At 34.2% G+C, this 18,802-nt stretch overlaps 1 protein-coding gene across 3 annotated transcripts in view; it reads left to right on the top strand.

Annotated features, from left to right (window-relative positions):
- LOC123718477 (anion exchange protein 2) overlaps positions 1-18,216 on the top strand; it is a 39,061-nt gene extending 20,845 nt beyond the window's left edge. Inside the window, exons 4-19 of one of the 3 annotated variants that reach the window (XM_045675009.1) lie at positions 1,511-1,644; positions 7,012-7,219; positions 7,608-7,712; positions 7,892-8,124; positions 8,877-9,030; positions 9,380-9,490; positions 10,145-10,868; positions 11,507-11,688; positions 12,108-12,337; positions 14,040-14,200; positions 14,616-14,773; positions 14,948-15,195; positions 15,459-15,673; positions 16,243-16,451; positions 16,688-16,858; positions 17,308-18,216. In XM_045675009.1, coding sequence (XP_045530965.1) covers positions 1,511-1,644; positions 7,012-7,219; positions 7,608-7,712; positions 7,892-8,124; positions 8,877-9,030; positions 9,380-9,490; positions 10,145-10,868; positions 11,507-11,688; positions 12,108-12,337; positions 14,040-14,200; positions 14,616-14,773; positions 14,948-15,195; positions 15,459-15,673; positions 16,243-16,451; positions 16,688-16,858; positions 17,308-17,382 — 3,318 coding nt within the window. In that variant the 3' untranslated portion in view covers positions 17,383-18,216. Of the gene's footprint in view, positions 1-1,510; positions 1,645-2,259; positions 2,394-7,011; positions 7,220-7,607; positions 7,713-7,891; positions 8,125-8,876; positions 9,031-9,379; positions 9,491-10,144; positions 10,869-11,506; positions 11,689-12,107; positions 12,338-14,039; positions 14,201-14,615; positions 14,774-14,947; positions 15,196-15,458; positions 15,674-16,242; positions 16,452-16,687; positions 16,859-17,307 lie in introns of those variants that run through there. The other 2 variants (XM_045675011.1, XM_045675010.1) reach the window with 2 other exon arrangements.
- Positions 18,217-18,802: the final 586 nt, after the last annotated feature.

The raw sequence follows: 18,802 nt of genomic DNA, 5'->3' as shown, positions 1-18,802 counted from the left end.
AGGCAAATCTCTTTCATCGGTCCTGTTTCTTCCTAAGCATATGCGGTATATCTTCATACTATCAGCTGGTTACATGCCATTCCGCCGTAATGCAATTTTGAAACCTAGAACGGAGAAATGTCACACGCATATTTATATTTGCATTTTTAAAAGCACTTTTAAGCACTTACTTTTAACAATTAATTAGATTAAGTACTTCCTTCTGATGGTTGTTTTTTTAATAGCAGCAAGTTGTGTTTACGAATTAGCCCTCGTGCCTACGTAATTAGCTCGCTAGCGAAAGGTTAATTACGCGTCCTCACAAGAGCAAAGCTGGGTGAAGTAAGTTCGAGTCGAAATTTGTTCGGTTTCAGCGCTGATATATAGCGCGCAAACAATTATTGTTACGCCGAAAATCAAGTCTAGGTCCGTCCGTCTAGGTCCTCCATGTTACATCCATGTTATCAAGCCGCAAAGGCAATTTAGATAGTTATACAGATGTACAAATTATCGATTGGTTGTCCAAGGACGTAAAGGCTTTATGTATTTTACCATTTCAGTACCTGTCTCCAAACAGAACGCCTTTTTACTCAGCTCACAACTCTCACTAAAATTGCTTGTTACTAACTCTTAAACGTGCGGTGGTTTTTCGGATACAGCCCGAACGTAAAATAGCAAATGTTAACTCTGCAACATAAATTCACAGCGTAAACACAATTTTATAAAGACAAAATAATACTATAGTTAAAACTTTATAAGCTGTATTCGTTTGAAAAAAAGACTATTGACGGTGTTTTTCAGAAACAATAGTTATAATATTTTTATTTCAGCTGCTAATGGTGTAATAAGTGTATGTATTATTTAAACATAAAGTCACTGCATCTTTACTGAAATTGTTTCTTGTAATTTAAATTTCATTTATTTTTAAGTAATTATACTTATAAGTTGTTCTCATTTGATAGAAATTGTACGATAAAGTATCGTTATATTTATACTTGCTGACCCGGCAAACGTCGTTTTACCTTGCATATTATTTCCAGGAATATTTTTTTTAGTTCAATAAAAATAAACTATCTATTATAATAAAAAGTAGGAGTTGATCATATTGGGGTATATATATCATAAAGAAATAAAATCATAAAAATTGCCTAAAAAATATCAAGCTTTTTTTGGGGTGGACACACATTATCGCTTAGGGGTTTGAATGATAGATAATAGCCGATTTCCAGACTTACCGAATGTGCATAAAAAAATTCATAAGCTTCAGTTGAACCGTTTCGGAGGAGTATGGGAACGAACATTGTGACACGAGATTTTTATTATATTTATATTATAAACTAACATTAAATGTAATATAGCTAAAATATATTTCTCTCCTTACTCGCGCTGTTCTATATTTAAAAACATTGATTATTGTAATTTTTTAAATTAATTTATTTATGATTAGTCTTAAGTATTATTATCCGCTTATTAAACTAACCATAACATGGCCTTGTTAAACGAAAATATATTTAAAAAGACATATTTTCAGATGTCAGGTATTCTATCGGATTCCGGCTCAATATACGCAAAGGACATCGACCGCCACGTTCAGTTTGATAGTGAAGATATAGAAAGCTCTCTGACAGAAGATTACAAAGAAGAAAGACGAATTCAACGACACTAGTAAGTTTTTATGTCACGTACTCTTACTTAACCGTGAGAACCTTTCTGGAGTTAATGTTGTACCTTAAATAGATCGTTGTTCTATTCATGTTAAGTAGGATCTTCCATCGCCTGATTACACGCAGATATATATACGTGGATTGACAGAACAGCGTCTAAAATCTTCCAGGCTTACCGCCTTGCCACCAGGACTAGAGGCATTCGCAAAATCATTCATATGTATCAAAAAGTTGTACAGTAAAATTTATCTCTTTTCCTAAAGAAATGTGTGGCCTTTGGCCGTCTGTCCTGTCGGTAACTATGTTCGCGCGGAATACAAATTATATCGCGGAAACTGTTCTGACTAGCCGTGGCCGCGCTACACTTTCAGTGTTGTCATAATTATATAACAAACATATATATGTAGGATTTTTAAACCACCGCCATCTATCGACCTAAGTTGTCTAATACGCATCGCATGTTAGTAGATCTACATTGAATACCACTAATTACGTGTTAAAGTTGGCTAGCATCTTTAAAATTCATCGATACGGAAGCTACTATAGGACAAAAATAGTACTAAAAGCAACTCGTGATATTGGCATTGTCCCGAGTTTGCTCAAATAGTTTCAACTCTAGTTTTTTTTGTCGTCTAAAAACGCTTAGGAGATGCGGTCGTTTTGCGCCCTTGAAACAAACGCTGATATTTTAGTGAATTTCTGAAAGATGCCTGTGACGTACTCTCGCGCCTCTGAGGTGCAGCATCAACGGTGAGTTACATGACATGATATTCATTAATGTTTTTATAATATGGCACTATTTCCGTGGAGGTGACTAATTTATTGAATGAGTACGATCCACCGTTTTCAAATTTTTAAAATCACAATTGTGAAATTTTACATAGTTATTATTATGAAATATGCACATATTTTTGTGTTGTGAAGTCTATCGATTACTGACTTTTAATATGGTGTAATTGTATCCGGTACATTGCGATATGTTAACTTACCGATGACAACATGAATGAAACCACTACCTCCACGAACGGATTACGGACTTTAATAAGTAATCAATAAATAAGCACAGAATAACTACAATTATTATTTTATTAAATAACACTTCGTTGCATACAGAAATATAATACAATTGACATAATTAATTCAAAGGAGGGCTATGGCGCTTTCGAGCGATATCTTCTAGGCAACCACAAAGGTCTAGAATTTATGTCTATATGTCAGAATGGATGCAGAAATGTGAGATTTTCTCTACATTACAACGTTAATTAGGAAGCCATTTTCTTTTTGATAGATCACAAATTATACATGAATATAAATCTCGTACATTTCCATCCTCTATTTCAATTTAAAACAAGCGGATTATGAAGTAAGTTTTAACTGCAAGGCACAATGATCTTAGGAAACTCTTCGTGTAAAGTGGTTATATCTCTCAAACAAATAATAAAATAATTGTATCGAGATAAATACTTGTAGATTGCGCGCTTCACTGATAATCGAATTGTTACCACGTTCCGGCCACCTACCAGTCGCGGTTGCTGCGTCTGTCCTTGCTCTATGGCAGGTCAAGTTATTACAACGTTTTTGAGTCAATGTTAAGCCCTTAATTTCGTAACCTCGAATATTATCAGAATCGATCATATATATATATATATATATATATATATATAGAAACAATGAAAATGTATTGACATGTAAATGAGCCGCCAAAACGTTGTACAGTTGCCTCTTTTTTGTTTGATAACTTCATTTAAACTGAAATAAAGAGTACGGTATATATATATATCTATTATAATATAGATTGCTTACAGTTTGAATTGGTATATAAAAAATATTAACAAAGGCTGTAAAGTTCCATACCTAGAGAAACATTTTTGATAGACTTCGTGATAACTAGTTTAGCGGAGGTTGGTCTTTTAGACGGTCAAAATAAAGATCTTCCTTCAGGGTATCCTGGCCTAATGAAATCATTTGTTCTATCATCATAACCTCTAAATATGGAGCAAGACATATTCTTCGTTCTTCGCCCTTTTCCTACTTCATCCGAAACAGTATTATGTCGACTAATATCTAACTGAACCACTACGATTGAAGTTGACCGAAGGAGGTGATTATTAGTACCATTGAATGTTATGGTCATTAACAGCTTGAGGAAATGAATATCAGCACTGTATTACCTAAAGTAATATTTTCTCTCTTTCTGTCAATATATTTATGCTTTAGGGGAATAATTATATAATAAGTAATGGTATATGTTAGGTACGATTATATATTTATTACGTTATTTTTTATATAATTCTTAAAGTATTTAAGACAAGATTCTAAAATATACATTTACATAAAACGTTTTAAATGATTAAAAAGAGAATTTACTATATTATCAGACCACGATAGCTTACAACTAGCTACTTTTATATTGAAGTGTAACTAAGATTTAATAACATAATCATGTTAGTTTTTTGTTAATCTCATATTCTCTCATGAATTTCTTGTTAATTTAGTTATAAGCTCATATATTTAACGATTAAAGTCAGTTGACACCCAGCTTCAAATAGTCATATCAACATAATAGGTTGGAGAAAAAATTGCTTTACATTTTTTTTATAGTTTATTTACATATAACTAAAGTATGTAGGTACCATTTTGTACCAAGAATTCTGAAGAGACCGAAACAGGTGGAAATCTGAAGGTCAGGACTACACGCGGATGCATTAACACCTGCCAGCCAAGCTCTCTTAATTTTTGCTGAGTGGCTAAAGATCTGTAAGGTCTAGCGTTATCATGATGAAAAGCCACACCCCTTCTGTTGATTAATTCCGACCGCTTTCTCTTAACTTCTTGCTTTAATCTCATTAGTTGTTCGCAGTTGAGTTTAGTTTCGATGGTTTGGCCTGGTGGTTCCAAACCAACCACACACACAGCATCACCTTGTTGCGAGTTAACTCGGGTTTCGCCACAGTCTTTGAAGCCTGACCGGCCTTTGACCAAGACCTTTTTCGCACGTTCTTGTCGTACGTGAACCACTTTTCATCACGAGTTATCAGCTTCTTCGAAAAAGGTTCGGTTTCATTACGTCGTAATCAGTGGCGTAACTATACCATCTGGGGCCCGTGGCAATTTCTTTTGATGGAGTCCTATCAGTCAAAACGTTGTATTCAGTTTAATTTTAATAAACTTCCAGATTTTCAGCGTACTCAATTGCACGTTGTATACCCAATAATGCCACAATAATAAGTCCTCTCTTAGGCAAGAGGGAATGGTCTGTAGTCCTCAGGCTAGCCCAATGCGTATTGCATTCATCCATAGAACATAATATCTTAATGCATTCATCATCTATTCCCTTAGTTTTTCGGTGAAGGAAACCTGAGGAAACCTGGACACATTTACAATGAAATAAAAATAACATTTTTTGGGCTCGCGGCCAGTTTGGGCAGGGGCCCTCTTGGGCCGCAGGACCGTGGCATTTTTCCAGCCCTGCCATCCTATTGTTACACCAATGGTCGTAATAAAGAATCACAAATAAGAACACGGCTCATTAGACTTTTTTGTGTACCCGGATTGAAAACGCTTAAACCATAAAACACCGCAAAAAAAATTCGCGGCTTGCGTTTTATTTTTAACTTTTTTGTAGTAGAATTTTAAAATGTAACGAATTTCTTCATTAGATTCACTTATCTTGACAGTACGAAAAATAAATAAAAATCACACATTTTCCTAATTTTTAATTTGGAGTTATCTTCTTTTAAATTTAAAATTTTAATGATACCAAAACCAGCCAGATACAAATAGTATAGCCAAAGAGATTTTATGAAAAGTTCATATAATGCGAAAAGACTTTTTCCCCAATGTTCAGTAACCGCAACCGAACTTAACTCGCGCAACACTTCCATTTATCTTGCCCAAATAAAATTCTATGATTTATTATTATGTTAATTCCTAGCTATATTAATAATTATAAATGTGTTCATGCTCTGAAGTTGATGTACGATATAAACAATTGTTTTGTTATTACTTTATTTCCATGAATTGAGTAAGTCTCTTTGTGATTGTATTGCATTGTATTAAGGTATGTAAATGTATAAACTTATTAGCAAATCGTTCGTTTTATTATTGTCAAACATAATAGACATGTTGTAATAACCTAATGTAAAATATGAAATCTAGGCGTTTGCTATATAATATACTTTTATAGTATTTCAACGACATACGTGGTCACTGCATCGGTAATCATATATAATAAATCCGCGTGAGTAATTTTTCAAGATCACAGATCTTGTAAAATTATTTATGAAGGTGTCGCAGGCTCTGCATTCTAACATGTCTAAACATAAAATCAGTTAAATCATAAATATCTTAAAAATTGGCATTCAAAAAAAACATAAGAACATTAATAATAGTTAGGTATTTACAGTCAAATTAAATAGGAATTAAAATAGCTGTTTCTAAATTTCTAAAAGCCTTGATCACAACGGAACCGAAAATTTGTCATCCACAGCCATTTGAGGTAGTGATGATAAATACTTGCAGCATGTAAACCGGTAAAATGAATATTGTGGCAAATAAACATTATTATTATTACTTACCGATTCACTGTCAATGTCGCATGTTTGTAAAGGACCCATTTAACGTAGAAGAAATGCCAACTTTTTGTATTTTTTATAGATCTGAATTTTATGTTGCTGTTAACGTAGTAGATTAAAATTAGGAAGTTACCAGTTGTTTAAAAAAATAATCTACAAGGGAGTGTATTGTCAGAGTAATGAACCAATTTATTTTCGCGTGATCGTAACCGAGCTTCTACAAGCATTCAATACGCTATGGTCGAAATTTTTTCATTTGTTTGCAAATAAAATGGTACATAGAATTGATGTAACTCAGTCTCGTTTGTCGTTCATCGCAGTGATAAAGTAGTATAAATAGTTGTAACAATTGTAAATTCAAACGTAGGCGATCTCCATTTGTTGTCTGAACATCGTTATGATTAAAAGAATATTTGTATGTATAAAAATCGTGAAAATGTTGATGTCAAGCGTATATTTAGTGAAATAATAATGTTGTTCCTGTTCCCCATATATGTTTAGTAAAGCATAATTAAACCGTAGTGAGGAAATGTGGAAAACGTGAGTTTAGGAACGTATTAGTCGTTTCATGACATTGAAGTATTCAATATAAATAAATAGTCTTCATATGATTTTTTTTTAATAATAATATACGATGTATTCAAATATTACCAGCACTTGATAATGATTATCAAGTGCTAATGAACAGAAGAAAACATCGTGAACATTGTAATAAAACTTAACCCGGCTACCATAACAAAAATCATTTAGATCAGAGGTTTATGATTATTTTATAAAGAAATTTTTTTTTATAGTCGCCACTTACATCCGCATAAGTTCCGCAAGTACTCCTTGCAAGAGGGAGGCAGAGTTGGTGTGTTATTACCGAGTCTGTCTATTGGAGAAAGGAATGCCCTAACTTCGGCAACAGAAGAACCTTTACCTGAGGCTGATCAAGACGACCTTCGCAGCCACCGCAGTGTTGAACCTAGAGCGTTGCGTCGTCATAAAATTCAATCAAGGGTACTTTTTCTTTATATTTTTTACACGTATTAAAATTGAGAACACACAGTTTTAGCTATTCGTTATATGGAACGAAATATACCTTATATAGAACGTTAATTGAGCTCGCGCGAATTAACTTTAAAAGATAGGAAACTTACTGAATACCAGCTCAACGCAAAACATAGCATATATATGTAACATTGTAATCTGATATCTCTGGATTTAAGATGACTTTTCCAAAAGTTCTATTAGTTACTATTCGTAGTGTATGTATTCTTGTGATATACCATAAAAAAAAGTTATAGTAATAACTAAAAGTATTTTTTTGCCTTTATCGTTCCTAATATTACTTTATAGTTGTTTAAAATTTCAAGTCAGTTAAATTCAAGGTTTTTCTTTGTTGTAGGGTTCAACAGTCCACGTCAGCAGAAAAGATGGTGGAGACAAGACCATGCAAAGTTTATTTACTGACACCATCAACAAGAAATTATTGGACCACAGTCCTCATTCGGTAAGGCATCCGCAGAATTAGTAGTTAGGTATTATCTAAATCTATGTTAGATATAAAAAAAATTGATATCAACTGGTAGCGATATTGATAAAAAATCCAAATCACGAGATAGAGGTAGTTTTATAAAAGTTTCCTAAGGAAGTAATTTGGCAGTAACACTCGATATGTCTGTCACGAAGGTCTTCGTTCAACTCGATGAGTTGTTGGCCAATGAAGATGGTGACTCGGAGTGGAAAGAAACGGCCCGTTGGATCAAGTATGAAGAGGATTTGGAAGAGGGATCAGCTCGTTGGGGTAAACCTCACGTTGCCTCTCTTTCTTTCCATTCTTTATTGAACCTGAGGCGTTGTTTGGAGACTGGAGTTGTGCTGCTTGACCTTGAAGAAAAGGATCTACCTGGTGTTGCTTACAGGTAATAAGACTACCATTATAATGACATAATATAGAGCAAACAAATGGTTGAAAACAACAATCTTTAGTTCTATTAAAGCGATGGTTTAGAGTTATAGGAAAGAAAAGAGCGCTCTTTTCCCAGAAGAACTGTAAACACTCTAGCGATACACTTGCTATTGTTGGTGATCATAAAAAATATTTAATGAAAACAAAAATATTATAGCATTAAAATATGTAATTATGTATCCTATCTTTAAAGATCTTTATCAGGTCTTAAAATATTAAATACTTTAGTATTAATGAAAGTAATATTTTAATGTAACCCAAAAATACGCGAAACCTAATGAATCCTCTGAAACCTCAAAGGCCGGCAACGCATGGCATGACTGTCTTTATGGCCACCCCATAGGCTCGTATGCCCGCTATCTTAAAAAAAATTACATACGCGCGAAAAAATAACGTCGAAATCAGATCAGTGTTTGACATGATAGTAGATATTAAAATCTTCTCATTTTTTCAACATTTAATATATTCCTTATACAGTTAAAGAAAGACAACCTCAAAACTTTTACTGTAGATATAATGACAGAGAGACCATCTTCCACTAAGGAATGATTTTTAGAAATTTCATTCACATTACTATACCCCTTACTCGTATATAGGTAGCTTACGTTTAATGCATGCTTTTGTACAATAATTACAATCAACACACTTTATACATTTATAATCAGGTAGGGAACAATTACAATATATTTTTTTGATGTATTACAGGGTGGTTGAGCGCATGTTCTCAGATGGATTGATAGCAGAGGATGATAAGGCCGTGGTGCTGCGATCGCTTCTCTTACGTCACAAACATGTCCATGACGAGAAGTTCCGATTTTCTATAAGTGGCCGAAAACAGTCCTCCTACACAAGTTTGCAGGTACTAAATAAATTCAATGCGCAATACGTAAAATACGTCGTCAATTTTCTATAAAAAATTAAATATCTTATCTTAATTTTGCACGAGATAAGATCATCGTAACAACAATTGTATAAGCTAATAGGAATGTATGTAGAAATAAAATATTGTTTGGAATTACCTACTTGTCATGGCTAGTTATCTAAGATTAAGGTGACACGATATGCATGAATTATGGAACGAACCTATCAAAAATTGTATGACTGGGCGTTTTTAAAATCTGGTTTACATCTTTCTGCTTAGACTTTAGGGTTCCAAGTTTTAATAAATTTGACAGGATGGTATAATTTGATAATTTGCGCGTACGCAGTCGCTGTGGTTAGAAGATAGCGCTTTGGGTCCACCTGGGCCGGGTGGACGAATTCGCTGTTCAATTTGCTCCACCACCGGGTCCTGCCGAAGACACAGCACTCATCTTATCGTACGGAATACTCCTGTGCGCGTGACCCTTACCTATTTCACGCCCATATCCTCGAGTAGCAGTGTCTTAGTTTCATTGTCATATTCAAAATATTGGTATCCCCTTTGATTTTAAACATGGCTGTCGTTCTTTGATTAATTCAAACCATTTAAGGAACACAACCGGAAATACGATTATAATTCTTTATTCTGGAAATAGTTTTTGTTATTACAGTTGTTTAGTCAACGCACGACGACCTGAGTGCTAACGTACCTATATGTTGATATTTTGCTTCCATTACATTATAGTTCTCACGGTTAACAAATATCATATACACCATGAAATACCATATATTTAGCAAATGGCAATCCTAGTGTGAAACATGATATATAATATTAATGATCTTCCATCTATCACGTAGTCGCTTCTGAACGGCTTTTCAAAGTCATGTTACTATTTTGTTAGACTGCACGACGTATAAATAGTTATTTAGATTATATATGTATAGATTGCTTGAAACCAATTTGAAGAAGTCCGATTTTTTTTAATAAGAAATCTTAAACGATTTGTGTGCGTGTTCTCTTTAATGTGTAAAAAACGTGTAAATGAATACAAGCAATCAAATCAATTTACTACACTTAAATAACACAATTAATTCATAAATTATATTTACAGAACCTGTCAGACTTCAAACGTCGGCAGAGTACGCACATGATTATAGGAGATCGATTGGATACACGTAAAAAATCGTCAGCGGCTGGTTTAGATACACGTGAAGTTGAATATCTAGCAGCTGCCGCAGTAGATTCTCAGGATAAATTAAGACGTCCCCATAATGATTCCATTATGAAAAGAATCCCCGACGATGCGGAAGCTACTACGGTTCTTGTTGGAGCGGTCGGGTTCCTTGACCAACCCACCATTGCATTTATTCGACTGGCTCATGGCATCCTCATGCCTTCCATTACGGAAGTTCCTATTCCAGTGCGATTCATGTTCATTCTTCTTGGACCAACAACTGCGCAACTTGATTACCACGAAGTTGGTCGATCAATTTCAACACTTATGTCTAATCCAACCTTTCATTCGATTGCATATAAAGCTGAAGACCGACACGAGCTTCTATCGGCTATAAATGAGTTCTTGGATGATTCAATTGTTTTACCACCGGGTGATTGGGAGCGACAAGCTCTGTTGCCATTCGAGGAACTACGAGCTAAAAGTGAAATGATTCGTCGCCGTAAACGCGATGCGATAGAAAAGAAGCGTGCTGCAACTGCAACAACAGAAGAAGCTTCTCCAATTGAGGAGAAGAAAGCATTATTAATTGCTGAAAGTGGTGGGCCGCCAGATAAGGAGCCTGATGATCCACTATCTAAAACGGGACGTTTGTTTGGAGGTAAGTTTATTTAAAAATTAAAAATAAACCAGTGGCGCTACAACCTTTTTATGTCTTGGCCTCAGATTTCTGTATCTGTTTCATGATCATTTGTTAATCTAATAGACAAGTAGGTTATTAGCCTCCAGTGCCTGACGCACGTCACCGTCGACTTCTTGGGTCTAAGGCAAGACGGTTTCCTCGCGATGTTTTCCTTCACCATTCGAACGAATATAAAATGCGCACATGCGAAAGTGCATTGGTGCCCAGCTTGGGATCGAACCTCGGGGATGAAAGTCGCACGTTGAAGCCACTCGGCGAACACTGCTCATATATTTACAAATTAATTATTAAAAAAGGTTTTACTGAATGTTATAACAATCACCATTAACATTGTATACAAGAGCAGTGCTGGTCAAACATTTTTGTTTATTTAGTTTCAGTTAAAACTTCCTTGTGCGTTGCAAATAGGAAAGATCAAAAAACCTGCTTAAAATAAATAATGATTAATAGAACAGGCGCAGAATTGTGTGTAACGCGACTTTATTATCGTTGAAGTATCTTACATTAAGTGCATGTGATTATAATACAACTTGACTTTAAACAAAAAAATCTAGTCATTGATGCATTTAAAATTGATTCAACTTTTTCATTATCAGGAGTTATACGAGATATGAGACGACGTTATCCGCATTATGTTTCGGATTTCCGAGATGCCCTAAATGGCCAGTGTGCAGCAGGGGCTATATTTATGTATTTTGCTGCACTGTCATCGGCCATCACTTTTGGAGGTTTACTAGCAGAAAAGACGTATAACACTATAGGAATCTCGGAAACTTTGGTACGTGACCTTGGTTTTATCAATGGTCTGATATAAAACAAAAATTATATAATTTTGATTATTGTAAAGATATTATATCTACCTACAAATTCTATCTTTGGATAAGGAATTGCGGACTTACCTATTTATTTATCAATAACGATTTATCACATTGCTCATGTATCTATGACAAATTTTATATTACATATAATGTGAACCACAAAGTGTGTATTTACACAATTAGCACTTGTTTATTTTCCTATTTTAAGTTTTTTCAGTTTATTTTGCCGTACACATGTGTCCCGATTATTACACGTCTACCTCCAGACTATAATTTTCATAGAAAACTTTATTCATGCCTATATAAATACAAAAAATATATCAATATTTTCTGACTAGCAGTGCATTGTAAAATATATTAAATGTTGTATATGTCATAGGTTTTTACATCCGTTGGAGGCGTATTCTTTGCATTGGTTGCTGGCCAACCAATGATGATCACAGGTGCTACGGGTCCACTCTTACTCCTGGATGAATCCCTTTCAAGCTTCTGTCACTCGTACGGTTTTGACTTTCTAGCAGCGCGGATGTACTGTGGTTTATGGATGATCGTAATAGCCCTCCTCGTGGCATCTTTAGAGGGAAGTGTGGCTGTCAAGAAAATTACTAGGCGAGTTTTACTTTTATATATACCTCCATTCGTTGTACTATTATTTTATACATTGATTTATTACGTTTAATTCCAATTTAACATAATAAGTCGATTAAAAAGATTAGATAAATTAACGTACGAAAGTGTTAATAACCAGCTATTAAAAAATAATCTCCTGTTTAAATAACTTCATCATTTTGCAGAAATATGATGATACTAGGTACTAGGTATTATATTTGATTGTTTTTTTTAATATTAATATAAAAACTTCTGGACCGATTGCAAAAAATCTTTCACAATCGTAAATGTTATTTAATAAAATACTCGAGCTTACGTGGGTAATACTGAAAATGTTTAGAACTGGCCAGTTAGAAAGATTGCTAATGAAAACTTTTTGGAATTTTAATTGTAGAACTCTTGGGTAACCTAATGTAGCATATTGTATTCATTTGTCATTTGCTTTTGTGAATTGGCGGCAAATCTAAAACTCTTGTTACATGTGAGAATAAACCTAACGCGAAAAAATTTTCGGTATATGATTTATTATGACTTTCGTTGTGGGCTTACTCAACAACAAAACTATGATGGGCAGCGATTAGCCTTTCTTAATGAAGCCCCATCTCGTGCCACTATTTACAATTGGTTTAACGAGTTTAAGCGTGGACGTAGCAATTTCAATGATGATCCGCGTGAGGGACTTCCTTTAACAGCGACTACTGCAGATAACATCAGTGCTGTGTGACGCATGATAGATAGTAAGATAAGAAAGTGACCTATCAGTAGATACGGGCAAGCCTAGGCATTGGTATGAGTTAACTTCAAAAAATATTACACAAATATGTATGCGTCAGGAAACTTTGTACCAGACCATACTTTAACCGTCGACCACAAACACCAGACAACAGTCGCATGGACTGGTGTCGCCAAATGTTAGATAAGTTCAACGGCGACTCAAATGCTGTGAACATGACATTCAACAGCTTTCAACACCTTTGACATCGTCACAGGTGTTGAAAGCTGCATATATTGCCACGAGCCCGAAACCAAAAGACAAACAGCTCAGTGGGTGGTTCCTTTCGAGGATCGGCCAACTAAGGTACAGAAAGGAAGAAGTCAAGGAAAAAATATGATTGCCTCATTCTTTGGTCAACGTTTGAGACACGCTTGAGCGTACTCCGCAAAACGGACTATTGAATATTTGACTATGGTAGGTAACTATCTCGACAAGATAATGAGTCATCCACCATAGAGTCTTGACCTGGCGCCCTGCGACTTTCATTTATTACCAAGAACTAAAGATAAAATTCGAGGTATTCGCTTTAGGAGCCCTGTAGATGCGGTGAAAGCCTACGAAAATGCCATAGAAGAGACCCCTAAGGAAGAATGGGCCCCGCTGATTTTCTCAGTAGTTCCATCGAATGCGAATATGTGTAGAGAGGAACAGATATTACTTCGAATAACAATAAAAATATTGGCAACTTTCTACATTAAGCCGTTGTTTATTTTCTAAACATTTTCAGAGTTACCTAGGTATAATGGCCTAAACAAAGATTTCTTTACATTTCTATTATTCCCAACAGCACATTTGATAAATAAGATTACAATAAAATGATAATAAAGCATTATAGCAAAGTACTTCAGTTTATTGCGCTATTTCGATGAACAATTATCAATAAGTGCCACTTATGGCTCGTGCTACAATGATAAAAATTATTTACAGGTTCACGGAAGATATTTTTGCGTTCCTTATTTCTATGATATTTATATCAGAGCCGATCACAAATATCATTAACTTGTATCGAATGCATCCACTTGGATACGATTATTGCCAGAAAGAAAATATAACAATTTCTCCGCCAATTATCAATTCTACATTATCAGGTACGAAATTCCGATGTATATATCATATTTATTGTTTTATTAGATGATTAATTTTGAGTTCAGTAACCTTATTTCTTTATTGTAAAACTCATGACCAAGTAAAATTGTATTCGAACTCTTTTAAAGTTTTTTTGTAAGATAATATGCCAATTCAGTAATCGCTTAAATTAAAATTTTTAATTGAGTGATAATAACAGAAAAGTTTAAATAAATTATATGAATTCGCTTTGCATTTACGTGATACACAAAGATAAATAAATAATGTTGCAAAGTTAAGACTTATATTTATGTTGGGTATAGAAATCATTGAATCTCCTCTCTTACCAAATTGAAGAAATAACTTGACTATAGACATGTTAATCAAATAGTGTTTATTTTAGTAATTACTTAATGTTCTGTATGTGTTTTATTACAGATGGTTTAACAAATATCACAACGCCATTACCTCCACCAAAGCAATTTATATCACCGCAACCAAACACAGCGCTCTTCTGCACTATTTTGACTCTTTCGACATTTATAATCGCTTATTACCTTCGCATATTCCGGAACGGAAAATTTTTGGGTCGTAGTGTACGTATCAACTACTAGCGTAGTACAAGTATTCCATTGGGAGCGATGTTAAATCTAATGATACCTCACGAGTATGGCATTAGACTCGTTTTGCTTATTTTACTATAATATAACTATTAAGATTCAGATTTTGGTGACCTTTTCATAAGGACTGAATGTCTAATCATTTTTCAGGCACGTCGTGCGCTTGGAGATTTCGGGGTCCCAATCGCTATTATTGTTATGGTGGGTGTGTCTGCAATTGTACCAGTCTGGACAGAAAACTTGAAGGTCCCAGACGGATTAAGTCCTACAGCTGATCGTTCCTGGCTTGTACCTCTTAACCCAGGGCTAGAGACCATTCCTATTTGGGCAATAGGAGCCATGGTTTTACCAGCACTTATGGTTTACATCATCGTATTCATGGAAACGCACATTGCGGAGTAAGACAAAAATGATATATTTTCCAATATGAGTACTCATAATTTAAGTTTTTGTGTGTCAAGCATTATTATCATAATATATATGCTATTGTTGCACTAACTTTTTGCCATACTTATACAACTAATTCATCTCTAAACGTAATCTTGCTAGGCACACTGCTGTGCGTTAGTTTAATTGCTCTGCGAATCTATATTGATGCGAATGCTTTTGTATTTTTAATTAAATGTATGTATTTTTTAATAAAATAATGAATTTGTAATAGGTTAATTATTGATAAACCTGAGCGCCGTTTGAAGAAAGGCAGCGGTTTCCACATGGACATAGTTGTTATGTCGTTAGTGAATGCAGTTTGTGGAATGTTCGGAGCACCGTGGCAGTGTGTAGCTACAGTGCGATCTGTTAGCCACGTTTCAGCCTTAACAGTGATGTCCACAACCCATGCACCCGGTGATAAGCCACATATTGTTGAAGTTAAAGGTAAATTTACTTGTTTTATTACTTTCTATTCTAACAGTCACTTAATTAAGGCAATAGAAAACTTACCAAAACAAAACTAGAAAACATGCATTCTACAACAAACTATGAATAAGTCTTGTAAAATCAGAAATAGATCAGACTCAGGTGTCAACACGTACGCTTGTACGCGCTTGCGGCACTGCTAGCAATTACCGCTTTCCACGAGTGTGGTTTTTGGCAGTCCCAGTCTCCCCAACATTTCTGATTAGCGTATTATGTACCCTATGTTTAAGTACCTTCAAAAATAAAGTGCAAGCAATCATTATAGTAAGTAGTAATACAATCCTAGCTGGTCGTACCGTAGCCAAGATAAAGTTGGATAAAATAGGTAAACGGTAGAATAAATAGGTTGGTTTTTAACAAAGGCAACTATGAATGTCAGTTAAAAGCATGAATGTTTCTGATTTTACATTTACTGCCAATTCTGAAATCCAGGGCGTAAAACTGACGAGAAGAACTGACAATAACTCTGTCTCTCTTTCGCTATATTTATTATACGAATTTTAACCATTACACCTGCAATTTTTCAGAACAACGTTTGACCGGTCTGATAGTAGCGATAATGGTGGGAGTGTCTGTGCTTGCCTCGGGTTGGCTACGTCTCGTACCAATGGCCGTGCTATTCGGAGTTTTCTTGTACATGGGTATATCGGCTTTAGGTGGAATTCAGTTTTGGGAAAGAGCCATTTTACTTCTAAAACCAGTTAAACATCACCCGCAAGTACCCTACGTTAGACGAGTGAGTAATGTTTCATTGTAAATTATTTTTTTAAAGAAACCACATGGATTGCGACCATGTCTTTGTAAACTTGACGATAAATGAAAAAAATACGAAAATGAAATTGAATTAGTCGATAATTGGTGTGTAATTAATTTAACATAATGTTGTTGAGAATTTTGCAATGACGGCCTTCAAAATTGAGTGTACTATGTACTAATCAATTGAGATATTAAGTAACTTATGTTAATTTACAGGTGCCGACTATGAAAATGCATCTGTTTACTTGTATCCAAATTATGGGTATCTGCATTCTTTATGCTGTGAAATCGTCGAGGATTTCATTGGCTCTGCCATTTTTCATAGTGCTTATGGTTCCATTGAGAATGACATTGGTTTACCTCTTCACTCCTCTACAATTACGAGCGGTATGAACAAAAATTATATCATAGCATATTAGAACTTTCAATAATTAATTAGTCAAATTCGAGATTTAATTATGCTTGCGCATGAGAGAGTTAGAAATAGTTTATAGTATATTATCTACAGATCTCACTCAATAAAATAAATATAAAATTTTGGTGGTTTAGCTTTTAAAAAGCTCACAACACACACACACAACATCCTTCTCGGCCTACGAATAACTATTGTTTCGCGGCGATTTGACCCAGGTTCCAGATTATACGCCACTAGCATACTCAAAAATGCTTTTGTTTACTTAATTATCTAGTATTAAAAAACAAGATAATGATCTTATTTAAAAAAATGAGATTTAGTCATTTTTTATAAGGAGTGACAGAATTATAAAAATTCTAACCAAAAGTAAATCCCTTTTCAAGTCAAAAGATAGTTTAAATAAACAATTATATTTTTTCAGTTGGATGGTGTGCAAAAGGATATTGACAACGATGATGAACCAGATTTCTACGAGGAAGCTCCTCTACCAGGATAAAGTAGTAATAAATGGGCCATTATCATGTTCATGCCCATCTTATAAGGCAATAGTCAACTGGTTTTAGGATCGCCGGGAATCCGCCATTTTAACCCTTTTTCTGACAATTATTATTATTTGATATAGGCTAAAACATATAACATAGTTGGTTTGAAATATCGCCTTCAAAGAACAATTATCGCTTAATACGTTTTTATAATTTTGTGTATACATTTGTAAAACACAACAACCGAATTTAGACGATATTTAGAAATTTTATTTTTAATAATGAGACCAGTCTATTTTCAATATGAGCTTTTTAAGCTTAAATTTAAAATAGAATGTCAGTCTTAGTTTAGAAATTGAAAACATGTAGGTGGGATGCTGTAAATGCATAGTTTTATATAGCTATTAATAGCTCTCACAAAGAGCCAAAGTAGGTGCCAAAGATTCCACAACAAATATAGGTGTTTAGGTATAAATTTTAACTAAAGCAAAAATCAATAAAGATTAAGTTGTTTTTTTTTTGTTTTTGTTTGGAGATTAAAATAAGGAGTAGCAGTATTAAGGTACCTAGTATTATTAGAAAATAGTGTCATTATGTGTATTTAATATAGAGTTTAGACTATGTGTAATTCAGTATAGTTCCCAGCGCGTGAGTTGGCAAAGGTCACTGAACAAACTTCTCACCACACCAAAATCTTGCCAAATTTCGCGCTGAGCCCTATTCTCTATGAATTTTTAGCAAAATAAGCACAATTTGTACAAATCACGACTGTGTAAAAATACTTTGTAGATAACTAAATATTACATACAAAAAATAATTTACACAATACACAAGCTAAATTAACGATATTTCTTTTTCAATTTATAAAACCAATAAGTAAGCAAATAAGGTCTAACATTAATAGTTATATAATGTGTATACTATATGACCAATCGATGAATCGGACACAAAAAAATTCCGTGCAGTTTGTGAATGTGTAATAAGAAAGTGTAATCTATGCAGTAATTCGTCCGGGCATTATTTGTATTTGATGTCAATTCAAAACAAATGTATGGTAAATCTGCAACAATTTCACCTGTTAATAATGACTTATATCATAAACAACGTTATGACATAACTCATTATTTAGACGTTTAAATTATAACGTTGCCTTGTGATGTAATACTTACACGAATACAATTTCTTACTCGGATTACACAGCCCGAGTCGAGAGTACTTCTAATAATTGCAAAAAGCTTAATGTTAAGGACTTAGGGCTTACTATTAAGTTAATGTGTAATACATTAACCATAATCCCAACTATAATTCAATTCAATGTATTGTCTGTAACACTCTTCTTAATCTTTGAAAGATAATCGTTACAATACATAAGTGATATAATTTAGCTTAATAGTATATTTATTGACATTAGTCCGTAAGAATTTGACACACATT

The sequence above is a fragment of the Pieris brassicae genome, chromosome Z, assembly GCF_905147105.1.
Source record: "Pieris brassicae chromosome Z, ilPieBrab1.1, whole genome shotgun sequence".
NCBI classification, from domain to species: Eukaryota; Metazoa; Arthropoda; class Insecta; order Lepidoptera; family Pieridae; genus Pieris; species Pieris brassicae.
This window is presented reverse-complemented; position numbering and strand designations above follow the sequence as displayed.